General features: G+C 37.7%; 1 protein-coding gene across 2 annotated transcripts in view; it reads right to left on the minus strand.

The window, feature by feature from the left end:
- Positions 1-19,882, minus strand: part of COMMD1 (copper metabolism domain containing 1) — a 196,881-nt gene that overhangs the window by 132,685 nt on the left and 44,314 nt on the right. Inside the window, exon 1 of one of the 2 annotated variants that reach the window (XM_077766209.1) lies at positions 17,376-17,395. The exons of the other annotated variant lie outside the window; for it this stretch is intronic. Within the exon in view, the coding sequence (XP_077622335.1) occupies positions 17,376-17,387 (12 nt within the window). The 5' untranslated portion in view covers positions 17,388-17,395. Of the gene's footprint in view, positions 1-17,375; positions 17,396-19,882 lie in introns of those variants that run through there. 2 annotated transcript variants of the gene reach the window in all.

Below are 19,882 nucleotides of genomic sequence, written 5' to 3' on the forward strand. Positions count from 1 at the left end.
CAGGGTCTATCCATCAGGAAGAGCTAACAATTATACATGTCTATGCAATGAATACAGGAGGCCCTAAATATATAAAACAATTAATCACAAATAGAAACAATCTTATGGATAAGAATGTGCTAATAGCAGGGGACTTTAATACTCCAATTACAGCAATGGATAGATCAACTAGACAGAAAATCACTAAAGAAACAATGGACTTGAATGACACATTGGACCAGATGGATCTGGCAGATATATTTAGAACTCTACATCCTGAGGCCATGGAATTCACTTTCTTCTCAAATGTGCAAGGCATATTCTCCAAGATAGATCACATACTGGGACATAAAGCAGCCCTCAATAAATACAAAAGAATTGAGATCATACCATGCACACTGTCAGATCACAATGCTATGAAACTTGAAATCAATCACAGGAAGAAGTCTGGAAAACCTCCAAAAATATAGAGGTTAAAGGACACCCTACTAAAGAACGAATAGGCCAATCAGGCAATTAGAGAAAAAATTTAAAAATATATGGAAACAAATGAAAATGAAAAGATAACAATCCAAACTCTATGGGATGTGTCAAAGGCAGTCCTAAGAGGAAAGTACATGCACTCCAGGCCTATTTCAAGGAATAAGAAAAAGCGCAAGTACAAAATCTAACAGTGCACCTAAAGGAACTAGAGGGAGAGCAACAGGAGCACCCAAAACCCAGTAGGAGAAGAGAAATAATAAAAATCAGGGCAGAAATGAACAATATGGAAACAACAACAAAACCACAGTTGAACAGATCAATGAAACCAAGAGCAGGTTTTTTGAAAAAATAAACAAAATTGACAAACCTCTAGCCAGGCTTCTCAAAAAGAAAAGAGAGAGCACTCAAATAGACAAAATCATTAATGAAATGGACTTATTACTGGGGCGCCTGGGTGGCTTAGTTGGTTAAGCGTCCTACTTCGGCTCAGGTCATGATCTCACGGTTCTTGGGTTCAAGCCCAGCATGAGGCTCTGTGCTGACAGCTGGCTCAGAGCCTGGAGCCTGCTTAAGATTCTGTGTGTGTCTCTCTCTCTCTGACCCTCCCCTGCTCACGTTGTCTCCCTCTCTCAGAAATAAATAAAACATTTAAAAAATTTATTTTAAAAATGTACTTATTACAACCAACCCCTCAGAAATACAAGCAATTATCAGGGAATGCTATGAAAAGCTATATGCCAACAAAACGGACAACTTAGAAGAAATGGACAAATCCCTAAACACACACTCACTACCAAAATTCACACTGGAAGAGATAGAAAACCTGAACACACCCATGACAAGTGAGGAAATTGAATCAGTTATCAAAAATCTCCCAACAAATAAGAGCCCTGGACCTGTGGCTTTCCTGGGGAATTCTACCAGACATTTAAAACAGACTTAATATCCATTCTTCTCAAGCTATTCAAAAAATAGAAATCAAAGGAAAACTTCCAGACACATTCTACAAAGCCAGCATCACTTTGATTCCCAAGCCAGACAGAGACACAGCAAAAAAAGAGAACTACAGGCCAATATCCTTGATGAATGCGGATGCAAAAATCCTCAACAAGATACTTGTAAATCGAATTCTACAGCACATAAAAAGAATTATCCACCATGATCCGTGGGATGCATCCCTGGGTTACAGGGCTGGTTCAATATTCGCAAATCAATCAATATGATACATCACATCAACAAAAGAAAAGGTAGAAACCATATGATCCTGTCGATAAATGCAGAAAAAGTATTTGACAAAATACAGCATCCCTTTGTAATAAAGACCCTCGAGAAAGTCAGGATAGAAGGAACTTCCTTAAACATCATAAAAGCCATCTATGAGAAGTCCTCAGATAACATCATCCTCAACAGGGAAACACTGAGAGCTTTCCCCCTGAAATCAGGAACACGACAGGGATGTCCACTCTCACCACTGCGTTTAACACAGTGCTGGAAGTCCTAGCATCAGCCATCATACAACAAAAGGAAATAAAAGGCATCAGAATTGGCAAAGTAGTAGTCAAACTTTCATTTTTCACAGCCGACATGATACTCTACATAGAAAACCCAAGAGACTCCACCAGAAGCCTACTAGAACTGATCCATGAATTCAGCAAAGTTACAGGGTATGAAATCAACGTACAGAAATTGGGTGCACTTTTACACACCAATAATGAAGCAACAGAAAGAGAAATCAAGAAACTGATCCCATTCACAATTGCATAAAAAAACATAAAATACCTAGGAATAAACCTAACCAAACATATAAGAGATCTGTATGATGAAAACTATAAAAAACTTATGAAGGAAACTGNTGGAGGAGGGCACTTGTGGGGATGAGCACTGTGTGTGATATGGAAACTAACTTGACAATAAACTATTTTAAAAAAAAAGAAACAAGAATAATCTCAATTTGCATTTTTCACCTAAAGAATTAGAAAAAGAAAAAATAAAGCCCAAAGCTAGTAGAAGGTAAAAAATAAAGATCAGAGCTGAAATAAAGGCTAAAAAAGCAATAGAAAAGATCAATGACATTAAGAGCTTGTTCTTTGAAAAGATATGCAAAATTGACAAACTTTTATCTAGACTCACCAAAGGAAAAAAAGGAGAGAAGTCTCAAAATTGGATTTGAAAGTAGAGAAGTTACAATACATACCACAGAAATATAAAGGAACATAAGAGATTGCTATAATTATATGACAACAAACTGGACAACCTAAAAAAATAAAAAAGTAAATTACTAAAATCATACAATCTTCTACGACTGAATGAGGAAAAAATAGAAAATCTAAAAAGACTGATTACTACTAAGGACAAAAAACTCCCAAACAAACAAAACTTTAGGACCAGATGGCTTCACAAGTGAATTCTACCATTCAACGATTAAATATGTATCCTTCTCAAACTCTTCCAAAAAACTGAAGAGGAGGGAACACTTCAATATTCATTTTACAAGGCCAGCATTATTCTAATACCAAAACCAGACAAGGACATCACAAAACAGAAAACTATAGGTCAATATCCCTGCTGAAAACAGATGCAAAAATCAACAAAAATATATTAGCAAACCAAACTCAACAATACATTAATAAAATCATACACCATGATCAACTGGGATTTACTCCTGGAGTGCAAAAATGGTACAATATTCAGAAATCAATCAACATGATACGACACATTAACAGAATGAAGAATCAAAATCATATTGTCATCAATTGGTACCAAAAAAGCATTTGACAAAATTCATTATGTATTTATAATAAACTCTCAACAGAGTGGGTAATGAGAGAATGTGTACCTCAACACAATACAAGCTCACAACTAACACCATACTCAAGAGTGAAAAGCTAGAAGCTTTTTCTCTAATATAAGAAACAAGAAAAGGATGCCCTTTCTCCACTTTTATTCAACATAGTATTAGAAGTCCTTACCAGAGCAATTAGGCAAAAAACAAACAAACAAACAAAAAAGCCCACACACAAATGACATTTAATTGAAATGGAAGAAGTAAAATGGTTACTATTTGTGTAAGACATAATTTTATATTTAAAAAAATCCTAAATCCATGTTAGATCCATATTCAATAAAGTATCAGAGTACAAAATCAACATACAAAAATTAGTTGTGTATCTACACACTAACAACAAAATATCAGAAAGAGAAATGAAGAAAACAATCACACTTACAACTGCAAAAAAAAAAAATAATAACTAGGAAGCGGTGCCTGAGTGGCTCAGTCAGTTGAGCACCCAACTTCAGCTCAGGTCATGATCTCAAGGAGGTGTACCCCATATTGGGCTTGCTACTGTCAGCACAGACCCCTTTGGATCCTCTGTCCTCTCTCTCTGTCCTTTCTTCCCTCTCTCTCTTCCTCTCTCAAAAATAAATGAACATTAAAAAACAGTAATAATAACTAGGAATAAATTTAACGAAGGTGAAAGACGTGTACAATGAAAAATGTAAGTCACTGATGAAAGAAATTAAAGAAGATCCAAAGAAATGGAAAGATAGTCTGTGTTCATGGATTAGAAGAATATTGTTAAAATGTCCACATTACCCAAAAATATATACAGATTCAATGCAATGCCCATTAAAATACCAATGGCATTTTTCACAGAAGCAGAAAAAACAAGGGGCACTTGGGTTACCCACTGGTTAGTCCGACTTGATTTCGGCTCAGGTCATCTCATGGTTCATGAGACTAAGTCCCGCATTGGGCTCTGTACTAACAGCTCGGGGCCCGCTTTGGATTCTCTCTCTTTCTCTGCCCTTCCCCAACTCATCATGCTCATTCTCTCTCAAAATAAAATACCCTTAAAAAAAAAAGAACTAGAACAAATAATGCTAAAAATTTACATAGAACCACAACAGACTAGCCAAGGCAATTTAAGAAAGCACAAATCTGAAGGCATCATGTTCCTTGATTTCAAATTATATTACAAAGTTTAGTAATCAAAGCAGAATGGTACTTGCATAAAAACAGATACAGAAATCAACAGAACAGAATAGAGAAGCCATAAATAAACTCATGCATAGACGGTCAATTAATTTATGACCGAGAAGGCAAGAATACATAGAGGGAAAAAGACAATCTCTTCAATAAATGGTGCTATGAATATTGGACAGGCACTTGCAAAAGAGTGAAACTAGACCACTATCTTACACCATACACAAAAATTAACTCAAAATGGGGACACCTGTGTGGCTCAGTCAGTAAGCGTCCAACTTCAGCTCAGGTCATGATCTCACGGCTTGTGGGTTCAAGCCCCGCATCGGGCTCTGTGCTTACAGCTAGCTCAGAGCCTGGAGCCTGCTTCAGAGTCTGTGTCTCCCTCTCTCTCTGACCCTCCGCTGCTCATGCTGTCTCTCTCTCTCTCTCTCTCTCAGAAATAAACATTTAAAAAAAAATGAGCCGAGGACCTAATAGATATTTTTCCCAAAGAAAACATACAGTGAACAATAGGCACATGAAAATATGGTCAATATCACTAAGCAGGAGGGAAATGCAAATCCAATCCATGAAGTATTACCTTATTTCTGTCAGAATGGCTATTTAAGACAAGAAATAACTAGTATTGTCAAGAATGTGAAGAAAAGGGGACACTCATGCAGTATTAGCGGGATTTTTAACTTGGTACAGCCACTATGGAAAATAATATGGAGGGGCGTCTGGGTGGCTCATTCGGTTAAGCATCTGACTCTTGGTTTTGGCTCAGGTCATAATCTCACAGTTCATGGGATCATACCCCATGTCAGGTTCTGCACTGACCATGTGGAGCCCACTTGGGATTCTCTTTCTCTCTGCCCCTCCTGACTTGCTTGCTCGCTTGCTCTCTCTCCCCCAAAATAAACATTAAAAAAAAAATAGAATGGAGGTTCATCAAAAAATTAAAAATAGAACTAACACACAATCCAGTACTTCCACTTTTGGGTATTTATCTAATAAGAGTTAAAACACTAATTCAAAAAGATATATGTAACTCTCTGTTCACCACATCATTATTTACAATAGCCAAGATGTAGAAACAACGTAAGTGTCCACTAATGGATGAGTCAATAAAGAAGATATGGGGGGGGGGGGGGNCTCTCTCTCTGATCCTCCCCTGCTCATGCTGTCTCTATCTCTCTCTCAAAAATAAATGAAATATTTAAAAAAAAAAAAAATTAAATCTTGCCATTTGTAACATGGATGGAACTTGAAGGAATTACACTAAGTGAAATATTTCAAACAGTGAAAGACAAATACCATAATTTCACTTATAAGTGAAATCTTTAAAAAATGAACAAAGTAAGACAAAAATCATAGAAATACAGAATATTGGCTGGGAAGTAGGTGAAACAGATGAAGGAGGTCAAGAGGTACAAAATTTGAGTTATAAAATAAGTATTGGGATGTAATGTACACTATCGTCAACAATATTGTAGAGCATTCATGAAAGTTGTCAAGATAGTAAATCCTAAACATTATAATATACATGGTGACAGATGGTAATTAGATTTACTGTGGTGATCAATACATAATGTATACAAATGGTGAATCATTATGCTGTACACTTAAAGCCAATATAATGTTATAAATCAATTATAACTCAATAAAAAATGTTTTAAAGCAGCACTGCTACAGAGGATAAACATGCAAGACTTTGTGGGTTTTGTTTTGACATTTTTTTTTAAGTTTTATTTATTTATTTTGAGAGAGACAGTGATAGCCCAAGTGCGGAAGGGGCAGAGAGAGAGAGAGAGGGAGAGAGGGAATTCCAATCAGGCTTTACGCTGCCAGCACAGAGCCCAATGTGATGCTTGAACCCACAAAACGGTGAGATCATGTCATGAGCCAAAGCCAAGAGTTGGACACTCAACCAACTGAGCCACACAGACATCCCAACATACTGGAGGTTTTATTGTCTTTGCAGTTTAGGCCAGCTGCATTTTAAAGCAAAACTCCTTTTATCAGACTTTATCAACTAATAGCTAATTGGACTCATTTCCACTTATAATAAAAATCCAGGTTATATTTGAACAAAGGAAAAAAAAGAATACCACAAAGTAAATAAGGTGCTAGCTATGGAAAAGTCAGAAAGGTTAAAGTCAAAACTAAAAATAAGAAAGGAGAAAGAGGCTACTACTTTTCATTGAGGAGAAAGGAAAATATTTCAACTTGACAGCAAAGTTATAAACCACTGTTGACTATGTCTGGCTCCTATTACAGGAAAAAAAAAAAAAGAGAAAAGTTATACTCATTTAGAATTTCTCAACTTACACAATTATTCAGCAATTGAAAATTATCAATAAAAGGAAGCTGCAGAAAAAAATGAGCTATAAAGTAGACAGACAAATTCATTCCTCACAAATCTGTGTAATTAGTCCTATTTGTTACCATCTGTGTAATAAAGTCTCTTTATCTGATGTCTCTAAGACTTGAGAAATTGCTGGTGCCTTTGTACACAAAGTCCAACTTTGTTTAATTTGAAACAGCTAAAAACAGAAGTTAAATCAAGTAATATTTTAAAGACAAATTCATATTTCCCATTAAGAGGTTTAATATGCAACTGACCGGTGCTTCGGTTGGGCATTACTGCCATATTCTGCAAGCTAATTTAACAAATTTACACATTAAACAACAAGAACTAATTTGGTTTCATAAGACAAAAATTTGGCCAATGACAGACTCATCACCTGGAGCACCTCCAGCCATATTCTAAAGCTGAATCACTTTGCAACTATTAACAGACACTCTACAAGGAACTTCACAGTTTACTGGCTGCTCTAATGTTCCATAAGGGGCAGAGAGTTGGACAAGTAACCAAGCCCAAATCTGGAGATAGAGAGCAAAATGGGAATGAGAAAAAATAAAAGTACATGTTATAGTAAGTATGGAATCTGGTTAAATATATTCACACAGCATGTAATAGAATACCCATATCAACTGAAGATTAAACATCCACAATTTCAAAGCAGTCTTAAGCAACTGGGAAGGTCTTTGATGGAAAGCAATTGGTCTCTGTGCTCAGACGGGAATTTTAATCACGTGTTAGGAGGTACACTTAGTTAGTATGCAAACCTAGCCAACTTCCCAGCATTTTCAGAGCAGTATTACAGAACCTACTTCTTTCCTTAATGAAATCAAGTCTTGAAACTTCATTGTCAGCAACTTATTTACCTTTTTGTATGTCTGAAAATTCTTAGTAAAGTTTTTCTTAGGTTAAAAAGTTAAGAATATACTGAAAATTCTCCACTTGGCTTTTTATGATCTTTCTTGGTCATGTACTTCATATACTTTATTCAGAATTAATAACTGATCAACTATTTACTAAAGGTCCACATAGCTTAATACCATGTTAAAACACTTGTTCACACTATGTTTACAGTCTAGTGGAGGCCTATAGATCACATCTATGATTTTCTGTACTGAAATTTTAGCTCTGGTTTTTGAAACAGTCTCACTTGGTAGGTAAACTTAGCAGGAAAATCAAACTGCTAATCCAAATTTCGCCTTGAAATTACAGAAGTTAGAATGCTAGGGTGGCTCAGTTGGTTAATCATCCAACTCCTGATTTCAGCCTAGGTCATGATCTCATACTTGTGAAGTTGTGGGACTGTGCTTCAAGTTGGCTCGATGCTCAGTGTGGAATGTGCTTAATATTCTCTCTCTCCCTCCCCTCTGCCCCACCCCTGCTTGCACCTGCATACACCTTCTCTCTCTCAATTAAAAAAAAAAAAAAGAAATTGAAGAATATATTTCAGAAAATTTTTGAAGTTGTTTTCCTTTTATTTATTTTGAGATAAAGAGGGAGAGCATTCATGAGTGAGTAGGGGAGAGGCAGAGAGGGAGGGAAAGAGAGAATCTCAAGCAGGCTCCATTCTTAGCACAGAGTCCAGTGTAGGGATCGATCTTACAACCATTAGATCATGACCTAAAGCAAAATCAAGAGTTGGATGCTTAACCAACTGAGCCACCCAGGCGCCCCCCCCCCCNAAGAGGCATCAAATATTTGAGGAAAGCATCTGACATCAAAGACAGAGACCAAAATAAACAGAGAATAAAAAAGAAATTCAAAAAATAGAAAATTCAGGGGGTGCCTAGGTGTAGTTAAGTATCCCACTTCAGCTCAAGTCATGATCTTGTGGTTCATGAATTCAAGTCTCATATCAGGCTATGTGCTGACAGCTCAAAGCCTATTTAGCCTACTTCGGATTCTGTGTCTCCCTCTTTCTCTCTCTCTGCCCCTCCCACACTCATGCTCGCTCTCTCACTCTCTCTCAAAAATAAACATTACAAAAATTTTTTAAAACGTAGAAAATTCAGGAAATTTTATTAAATCCAAGAAATGGCCTATTATTAACATTTTCAGAAATACAAAAGAAACTGCTTATGTAACAAATACTAACTCCTCCTTTTGTTTAAAAGGAACATTAAAGAACAAATAAGGGGCGCCTGGGTGGCTTAGTTGGTTAAGCGTCCGACTTTCGCTTAGGTCATGATCTCGCGGTTCATGGGTTCAAGCCCCGCATCGGGCTCTGTGCTGACTGCCAGTTCAGAGCCTGGAGCCTGTTTCAGAGTCTGTGACTCCCTCTCTCTCTGACCCTCCCCTGCTCACGCTGTCTCTCTCTCTCCTAGAAATAAATAAAAATATTTTAAAAAAAATAAAAAATAAGAACCCCACAGAAATTAATTAAATAACACAAATAGAATATTCAAAACAGAACAGCTGAGAAAATTTTCAGAAAGTTGGTGGAAAAAAGATATTAAAAAATTAGAGAAAAATAAGACTAAGAAAATGAAAGGAATCTGGCAAAAAAGCTTAACCCTGATTTCTAAAATTGGAAAAGAAAAAAAATGGTGTGAAGGAAATTATCCAATAAATTATATACAAAGATTTCTTACAACTAAATGACATAAGTTTTTAGATTCAAAGTGTGCAGATTATGGGTAATATTTCTCAGCCATGAAGAAACTGACCAATTCAATAATAATGCTTTTATGCACAACTTCGTGTAACTTAGAAAAGGCTGATTAAATCTTCTCAGTTTCTTCATCTGCAAAATAGGGAAATATCAAGCTCTCAGTGCTGTAAGAATTAGATAAAATAACATTTACAGAAGAACACATAACATGTATAAAATCACATTTATAGAATAACATTTACATATAAAGTAACATTTATAGAAGAATTAAATAACTTTTATACAAGATGAGGTATGTATATATATGTACACACACACATGCGCGCGTGCGCGCACGCACACACACGCACAGAGGAATACTACTCAGCAATGAAAAAGAATGGCAACAACGTGAATGGAACTGGAAGGTATTATGCAAAGCGAAACAAGTTAGTCAGAGAAAGATAATCTTAAGATTTCACTCATGTGGAATTTGAGAAACTTAATAGATGAACATAGGGGAAGGGAAGGAAAAATAATATAAAAACACAGAGGGAAGCAAACCTTAAGAGACTCTTAAATACAGAAAACAAACTGAGGGGTGCTGGGGTGGGAAGGTAGGTTAAATGGGTGATGGGCATTAAGGGTGGCACTTTTCAGGATGAGCATTGGGTGTCATATGTAAGAGATGAATCACTGGATTCTACTTCAGAAGCCAAGACTACACTGTATGTTAACTAACTTGAGGATTGAATGAATGAATGAATGAATGAATAAAAAAATTTTAAAGTCGTAAGATACCATGTAAAACTAAATTAACAAAAACAAAAATAATTTTAAACAATACTGACTCCTAACAGTAAAGCTAGTACAGTGAGTTATTTATAAAGTAGGAAAACCTCATGGAAAGTAACATGACAAAACACAGTATGTTCGTTCATAAGCTTTCATCTAATAACTTACTCCTAAGAAATAAACCAATTACATAATTCAACAAAAGCAAAAACTATGTATAAAAATACTATTGAAATGTTATCCATAAGAAATTCTAGAAATAATCCAAATGTGCACTAAACAAGTATAAGTACAATACAAGGTTAAATGGTCAATAAAAATAATTACTAACACTCTACAGAAACATGAAACAGGTATTTCTGAACCAAAAAATTATTTAATGTGACCTAACATTCTGACAGCAGGAAAACAAACAGAACATCTAAGATGGAACTCTGCATTTTCATGTAAAAATCACATTACAATTTATATGACTACCACTACATAAAAATTAACATGTAAACAAAGCCTAGAAAAATTATTAAAATGAAAATTGCTTGGGTAAAATGAGACACTGTGGATAGTTAAGCCTTCAAAATTGTCCTAAGTAGTTTTAAAAGGCTATATTTTCCCAACTGCAGTATAATATGAACCAGTCTTCCTGATTTTAATAAAAGCAATTAAATTGAATTGCTGCTTGCTTCTAATCAATTTCCGCTCAAACTCTTAAAAGTTTTAACATGTCTCAGTTTATCTATTAACAACTCAAGTGTTAGAAGAGGAATCTAGGAAAGACCACCGAGCTTTCCTGTGAGCAAAAAGCAATAAACGCATCTTAAGTATTCACTGAGCCCATGCACTCTCTGCTTTCTCCTTCAGTAAGTCCCTCTGGGATATTTGAGTTCCATAGCTTTTATGTTATGACCTCTCAGACTACATTAGAGCATTCCTTTGTCCAGACTGGGTCAAAAAAATGAGAGTGGGGGGTGCCTGGGTGGCTCAGTTGGGTAAGTGTCCAACTTTGGCCCAGGTCATGATCTCGCAATTCGTGGGTTCAAGTCCCACATCAGGCTCTGTGCTGAACATTTGTCCAGAGCCTGGAGCCTGCTTCGGATTCTGTGTCTCCCTTTCTCTCTACCCCTCCTCTGCTCACACTGTGTCTCACTCTGTCTCTCAAAAATAAAAATTTAAAAAGAGGGGAAAAAAAAACAAAAAAAAAAATGAGACTGGGTCCAGTATGAGGCCTCAGGCAAATAAAATTTTGTTTAAAGGGGAAAAAGAGGGAGAGAGAGAAAACTGGTTTCCTCTGAATCCAAAGAGTCTGAGGACTTTTGCACCTGGGACTTTAAACTATATGTATAAAGATTACATGCCTAGACCTACATTTTTCTGAACAAGTGTGCTAGCTTTACCAAAGATAATCCTGAATTACAGTGACCAGAGTAGAAACTTTCACCTAGATAAATTTTCATTTCTGAGGTACCCTAGACAAAAAGGGTTTCAGCCAGGGTAGAGAAATTATTTTTCTTCTTCTATATTTTTTGATGATCAGGATGGGACATACCAAGGCACCCCACTCACTCTGGAGCCTGCAAATGAGATCCTGGGAAAGCTGGGAAAAGCCAGAGAAGGGTGAGCATTCTTATCAAAATCAGTTCTCTGGATTTTTGTCCTTAGTGACCAGGCAAGAGAGGAAGGTAAAATTTCCTATTGTCCCTTCCTTTCCAAATTCATACTCTTGTGAATTTGTTTTGAGGGTACTCATTATTTATCAATTCTTTCCTACTCCAAAACAGTCCTTGACACCTTCTTTGTCTTCTTTTGTGTCCTGTGAATTTGGTTTAACTTTCCACCTGTCTGGGTATGCAGATCCTCAACTCTTGTATGTGCAGGCAGCTCAACCATAAAGCTGGGGGACTCCAAGAATTTGATTGGACAGAAGCAACCCAAATGCACTGAGTATCCTATCAATTGCTGCCAGCTCTCATAGGAATTATCTAAGACTTTCTTCACTTTGGTATCTTTGGGAGTGGTTCTGGATGTTGGGAGGGTTACATCTTTCCCATCCTCTTTGGGGACACCTCTGTCTACAGTTAGATCATGAAAGGCTTATCAGTTTTGGTTTTAAGTCACAGTATAGGTACCTGTGTTATAAAAGAAAAAGGGAAAAATAGTAATTTTTTAAAAGAGTTCAGTACTACCGGGAATGTTTTGTTTTCCTGTACAAAACCTGAAAAGATTTTGAATGAGCTGTAGAGACAAAAGAGGCCAAATTGGAAATTGATGTTCAGATACTGATAGAAATGTTTGTTTTAGGCCTTCTCCCCTAAGATAAAATGCACAGCGGAATGCTTTGGAATCCCTATTTTGGACATCTCCCAAATTTAAAGAAGCAAACTAAAGATATTGTAGTTGGGCGAGTGGGTGAGCCCTATGATATCACTGAGGTTGCAACCCAATTTTTTTGAGGAATTAAAAACAATGTCCTTGTCTTTTAAATCTTATCTTTACAAAAACAGAAATCCAACTCTAGAAGCAATTCAAAGCCCATCTATCCTTTTTATCAATCCCAAACCTCCCATTTTCAACTCAAAATGCTTGTAGATATTGCAGAAGATGAGTCCAGTTGTAAACAAAACTCCTTTTTGGAGAAAACTTACAGCCCCTCCCTGTGCCTTTGATATGTAAATGTTCTACCTGGCCTTCTGGAGGAATCAAAAGCTGTCTCTCTGAAATATATTCTTACCAGGACAAAAACAAAGCTATTTGGAAACTAGGTGAGTGGAAAATGTTAAAATTCTTTACAAATAATAGTAAAAACCTTAAGTCATCTGAGCAGGTAATCTTATTTCATCTGCCAGAAACACAACTTAGATCCCAATATTCTTTTAGAAACTACTGAGATTTGTATTATTGTACCTGTCCCCTAGCTAAAATTTTAAAACAAAAGCTATCTATAAGTCTGCATATGTATGTATGTTTACGTATGTCTGTATTTGTATGTTATATAGACATGTGTATTTTTTCTACCTCCAAATAGTACTGCCAATAATTTATAAAAGAGTTCTATTTAATTGGCATAAAGGTAAATAAGTGCTTATATAAGTGTTCAAAATACAGAAACTAACCTAAATGGTTTTCAAGTTCATGTGATCTAGGATAATCTTAAATAAATAAAAATTTACTGAAAATAAATAGAAATTTATGTGTGTGGGGTGCCCAGGTGGCTCAGTCAGTTAAGTGACTGACTTTAGTTCAGGCCAAGATCTTACAGTTGGTGGGTTCGAGCCCTGCATCAGGCTATGTGCTGACAATGCAGAGCCTGCTTGAATCCTCTGTCCCTCTCTCTCTCTGCCCCTCCCCTGCTTGGGCTCTCTCTTTCTCAAAAATAAATAAACATTAAAAAAAAAAAAAAAGAAACTTATGTGTGGTCAAGATAGCTAAAATTGGGAAGAATTTCTCCGAGTTTTAAAAGAATGAGTCTTAATGAGTTTTATACACTAGCATAAAATTATAATTTAATTTTCTCTTTGTTAAAAGGACAAAATTTTCTTGAACAACTGGTCTGCTCTTGGTAAGAGATTATGAGAGGTATTTCTTTACCTTTTGGGTAATCTACCTGAAAAGCAAAGATTTTATGTCTTGCCTGGTTAATTTCCTGTGCTTCATACTGTTTTTCTCAGATCTTTGATTACTTGGAAGAAGAGACTCTTCTCAATAGTTAAAGAGCTAAGTTTTGTAACCTTCTATCTTTGCCTATAAAATCTATGGTCACTTTGGTTAAACAGATAATAAACAAATATTATGAAATACTACTTATTTCATAATCATTTATGATATTTAATCAAATGTTAAAACCTTTATAACACTATTGACAACTCCCCAAATGAAATTATTTTTTTAAATGTTTATTTTTGAGAGAGAGAGACACAAAGAGTGGAGGGGGGGATGTGCAGACAGAGATGGAGACACAGAAATTGGAGCAAGCTCTAGCCTCTGAGCTGTCAGCACAGAGCCTGATGTAGGGCTCAAACTCAACAATGGTGAGATCATGACCTGAGCTGAAGTCAGATGCTTAACCAACTGAGCCAACCCCTCAACAAATCAAATTCTTTTTTTTTTTTTTTTTTTCTGAGAGAGAGAGAGAGAGAGAGACAGTGTGAGCAGGAGAGGGTCTGAGGGAGAGGGTCAGAGAGAGAGGGAGACACAGTATCTGAAACAGTCTCCAGGCTCTGAGCTGGCTGTCAGCACAGAGCCCGACGCGGGGCTCGAACCCACGAACCGCGAGATCATGACCTGAGCCAAAGTTGGACGTTTAACCGACTGAGCCACCCAGGCGCCCCCCAACAAATTAAATTCTAAATGGAGTCTTTCTGACCTCAAACTAACTTTAATATTTCCCAGAAGGTCCCTAGAAATCTCAAAGAATTTGAGATTTCTTTTCTCTCTCATCTTATAAAAGAGATATTAAATTAACGATGTTCAGTTGCCATGTTAAGTGAGTTGGGAAGCACTATTATACATATACGGATATAAGTATTCCAGAAATTGTTTAAGGATCATAGACCTTGTCATTACCCTCGTTATTCAATTATCTTAAAATGTTGGATGTCACAGAACTAAATTTCCTTATCAAATAAACTCTCATCAGATCTTTAACCATAGCCACTTTCCTAAGTCTTTTGTAAAATGCATTTGCAAAATTACTTCATCTTCAGAAAAATTTATGGAAATGATTGACAAGTACTCTAGAATACAGGTTTCTGATAACTTTAAGATCATACCATTAAACATGGTAAGAATTTCATAAAATCTTAATGGAAAAAGTGGGTTCAATTTGAATAACCTGAGACTGAATGAAGTGATTGATAAGGATGATTATAATTTTTTTAGGACTTTCTGTTTGAAACATTACTAGCTCTTTAATGTTTTGATTTTCCAAGCATAAGGAAAACTTTCTCTCTTTCTTCTTAAGCTACTTATGATGTAAAGCAATTTGATAAAGTATGAACATTTACTTTTCCTCCATACTTGACCCCTCCAGAATTTAGAAACTTACTCTTATTTTAATGGCAATATAGTGATTTCCATAAGTTCAAGAAAAATCTATTTCCCTTATAACAGGACACAATTAGAAACATTGTTTTACCAAGGCTTTGACTGGAATGTTACCTTTGAGAATGAAGTCCATTAAATCAGAAATGTTCAAACGTTTTTAAGAAACCAATGTTGACTTCATGGAATCAATAAAGCCCCCTGAAAAAACTGTGTGGTATCTTGATTGCAGGTTTCCAAGTCTTTTTAAAAAAAAAATTTTTTTTAACGTTTATTTATTTTTGAAAAAGAGACACAGCATGATCAGGGGAGGGGCAGAGAGAGAGGAAGACACAGAATCCAAAGCAGGCTCTGAGCTGTCAGCACAGAGCCTGACACGGGGCTCGAACTCATAAACTGCGAGATCATGACCTGAATTGAAGTAGGAAGCCTAACCAACTGAGCCACCCAAGCACCCCCCAGGTCTTACTAGGTGAGTACGAAAGGTCACTTCCTGGCATCCCCAGTAACATCAGGATATTCTGGGGACCTCAAAAAAAGAAGAATTCACTCAAATCTACAGGTGTTCTAGACAACACCAGATGGTAAGCCTTTGGCTTATCTTCTTAGCTTCACAATGTTTTTTGAAAGTCCAATTCACAACACTTTTTGAAAGTCCAATTCAAGATTCCTTATGAGTACAAAGCTAATTAAAAATAATCTGTATGGTCAATTCTCACTCTTACTGCACTCACGGAAATAATCAGTAAAAGTAAATAGACTTATTCTGCATACAAATGAGTCTTACTTTTTTATTACCTCTGATAGAAATGGGGGTAAATATACAAAGAAAAATAAGTTTCAATGGTAAATTATACCACACCCTTGTGGGTATTAGTTCCAGGTCTTTTCATTGTCTTTGAGGCTTTGTTATCTACCTGTAAGCTGGACTGGACCCTAAATTTTTCTAGTTTTCCTGTAATACCTGGCTACAACTCTCCAAACTGATGTTTCCAATTTTCTCCTACCTTCTGACCTGAAATCACCAAGAACAAGACTGCCCTTGAATCTCACTGGAAGGGAACATACCTGGTCACTACCCAGACAGCACCCTAACTTCAAGACCTTGAACACTGGCTCCACATCTCCCAATTACAAAGGGCTCCTTCAAACTATGAGAACTATTCGTCAGCTGGAGATCTCAAATTAAAACTGACTGGAGAGGTTCCTCCTTAGAAGAAAACAATGCTTTGCGGAAAAGAGCTCTCCCAATACCACAGATCAAGATCTTCATTATCAATATGAAACTGTATTTCATTTCCTGTTCTACTACTTGCTTTTCTACCCTGCCAATGCACAAGAAAACAATGCTCCTTAACCCTGACACCTATCATTGACTCTACCCCTAAGGCCATAGATCTACTATAAAAACCCGTAGGCTTTCTGGCTGAGGTGGTTTTAGATAATAGAATTGTTTTAGATTACCTTTTGGCTGAACAAAGAGGAGACTGTACCATAGCAAATACCTCTTCCTATACCAGGACCTACACCTTGAGAAATCAGCAAACAATTCACTTGTCACATTGTTTATTTCATGTCAACTAGTCTGGTTCATGGGGCTCATGACTAAAGAATAGTATACTTCAGTCTCTTGGTATTATTCTGACAGTCATCATTATATATTTTCCCTAGTGCACTATGTTCTCTCAAATGTTTTAAATACATGTTCACAGCCATGAACAGTACATCAGATGGTCTCACTACACTTGGAGAAAAAGACACAAGATAGACAACAAGAGCAAAAATAATTCTTTGAAAGACAGCTGAGTAGGAGGATCCTAAGTTCACCTGTCCCACAGATACAACTAGATTATGCCCCCCCATCAGTATAAATAAACCAGAAAATGATCAAAACACTGACAGAACACTCTCCAAAGCTAAATGTAGCAAAGAGGCAACACAGAGGGTAGGAAAGGCAGAGACATAGTCAGGAGCAAAATAGACCCATGGGACTGACTGCAGGAAGGAAGGACATGATAGGCATATAGGGGAAAGGAGCAGAACCACACACCAGGCACCAACGGCATGGGAGACCCAAACCGAGAAGATGAATACCCATAACATGTGGCTGTGAAAACCAAAGGGGCCTAACTTTTCAAGTTCTTACAGTCAGTGGAACTTACCACATGAAGCATTAAAAATCAGCAGGCTAGGCTCCAGGAGAGCAATAAGAAATGGAGTATCCACCATTAAAAACACAGCACAACAAACAGCCCTGCTGACACACAGCTTAGAAGCAGCAATGTGGAAAACACCTGGGCTACACAAGAGGGAGATTTGTTTACTAATCTCAGAGCGTGTGCTGGAGGGGCAGGGATCCTTGGGAGAATTTTCCAAGAACAAAAATGACAGGTGTCATTTTCCTCCCCCCCCCTTGAGCCTAGATACACAAACACCTGCAGGAAACAGCATAGCACCCACAATCTCCACCCAGCTTATTGTGAGTGTGCACCACCCCCACATGCTCTGTTTGTCTATGCCCACTAACCCAGCCTCCACAGGAGTTTTCTCAGGCAGCAGCAGGCCTCCTCCCACAGAAGACCTGCAGGGACCTGCAGGGACCTTGCTGGAAACAAGCCCCCTCCCCTGCATTCTCCTGCAGACATGCCCCCTCCAGCCCTTGGCTGGAGCCCATTCACACTGGTGCCACAAGCCAGGCAGTGTGCAAGCAGCCCAGGCCATGGAAAGCACCATTCCAAAGTGACTCCTACTCTGAGGAGAAGGGACAATAATCACACACACTAGTCAAACTACAGCCCTGTCAGCCGGCTGGGGCAGACATCTGGTCTGACCACAAGCTCCACCCACCAATGAAAATTTCTCAGAGAACAAGACAGGGAAACTACCCTGAAGTTCAGTGCTACTAAGTCAATGGCAAAAGCCTAGTCTGACTCAACCCAAGCCCAAGACAGCCCCAGAATGGCCCACTAATAACCCTACCCACAACAGGCAAAAAAAAGCCATTGTAGATGACTGGGCTGAAGGCAAATGCAGCTCAGCCACAACAATAGAGCGCATGCAACATACACAGGAGAACTGCTGGAGTGCCAGGTTCTGATGAACAGTGGACACTGCACTGCAGGGCACTACAAAATCTGTTCTTCATAAGGCCAAACTTTCAAGAGCAAGAGACATAGCTGACTTTCTTACAGAGAAACAGACACAGAAAGGCAGACAAATTGAGGAGATAACTATGTCCCAAATGAAAGAAAAAGACAAAATCAAGCAAAAGAGTTAAATGAAAGAGATGAGTAATATGCCTGATAGAGAATTTAAAGTAATGGCCATAGGGGCACCTGGGTGGCTCAGCTGGTTAAGTGTCTGACTTCGGCTTGGGTCATGATCTCATGGTTCATCAGTCTGAGCCCCTCATCAGGCTCTCTGATCTCAGCGCGGAGCCAACTTTAGATCCTCTGTCACTATATCTCTCTGTGCACCCTCCCTGTTCATGTGTTCTCTCTGTCTCCCTCAAAAAAAAAAATAATAATAATAATAAACATTAAAAAAAAAGTAATGGTCATAAAGATACTCACTGGACTGGAGAAAAGAGTGGAGGACTTCAGTGAGACCTCAACAAAGGAATAGAAAACATAAAAACGAACCAATGAGACACGAACAACTCAATAAACGAAATTAAAAGTACACTAGATGGAATGAATAGCAGATTAGAGGAAACAGAAGAATGGATCTGTGACCTAAAGAATAGAGTAATGGAAAGCACTCAAGTTGAAGAGGAGAGGGAAAAAAATAGTAATAAAACATGAAAATAGACTAAGGGAACTCAGCAACACCATCAAGCAAAATAATATTCACATTATAGGAATCCCAAAGGAGAAAGGAGAAAAAAGTAGGCAGAAAATTTGTGTGAAGAAATAACAGCTGAAAATTTCCCTAATCCAGCAAAGGAAACAGAAATCTAGATCCAAGAGGCACAGAAGGCCCCAAAAATATGAATCCAAAGAGGTCCACACCAAGACACATAGTATTAAAATGGCAAAAAGTAGTGATAAAGAATTTCAAAACTAGCAAGAAAAAGGAAACCAGCTACCTAAAAGGGGAAACCATAAAGTTCTCAGCTGAGTTTCCAACAGAAATTCTGAAGACCAGCAGGGAGTGAAATGACATGTGCAAAGTGCTGAAAGAAAAAAACCTGAAACAGAGAATACTCTATCCAGCAAGGCTACCATTCAGAATAGAAGGAAAGAGGGACGCCTGGGTGGCTCAGTCGGTTGGGCATCCAACTACAGCTCAGGTCATGATCTTACATCCGTAGATTCGAGCACTGTGTCAGGCTCTGTGCTGACAGCTCAGAGCCTGGAGACCGCTTTGGATTCTGTGTCTCCCTCTCTCTCTCTGCCCCTCCCCACTTATGCTCTGTCTCTCTGTCTCAAAAATAAATCAACACACACACACACACACACACACACACACACACACACACAGAATAGAAGGAAAGACAGGGTTTCCCAGAAACAAACAAAGGAATTCATCATTCATCACCAATGAACCATCCCTATAAGAAAAGTTAACGGGGTGGGGGAGAGGGCACCTGGCTATATCAGTTGGCGAGCACTCGACTTGATCTCCAGGTTCTGAGTTTGAGCCCCACGTTGGGTGTACAGATTACAAC

Source organism: Crocuta crocuta, unplaced genomic scaffold (genome assembly GCF_008692635.1).
Source record: "Crocuta crocuta isolate KB4526 unplaced genomic scaffold, BGI_CrCroc_1.0 scaffold113, whole genome shotgun sequence".
Taxonomy (NCBI): domain Eukaryota; kingdom Metazoa; phylum Chordata; class Mammalia; order Carnivora; family Hyaenidae; genus Crocuta; species Crocuta crocuta.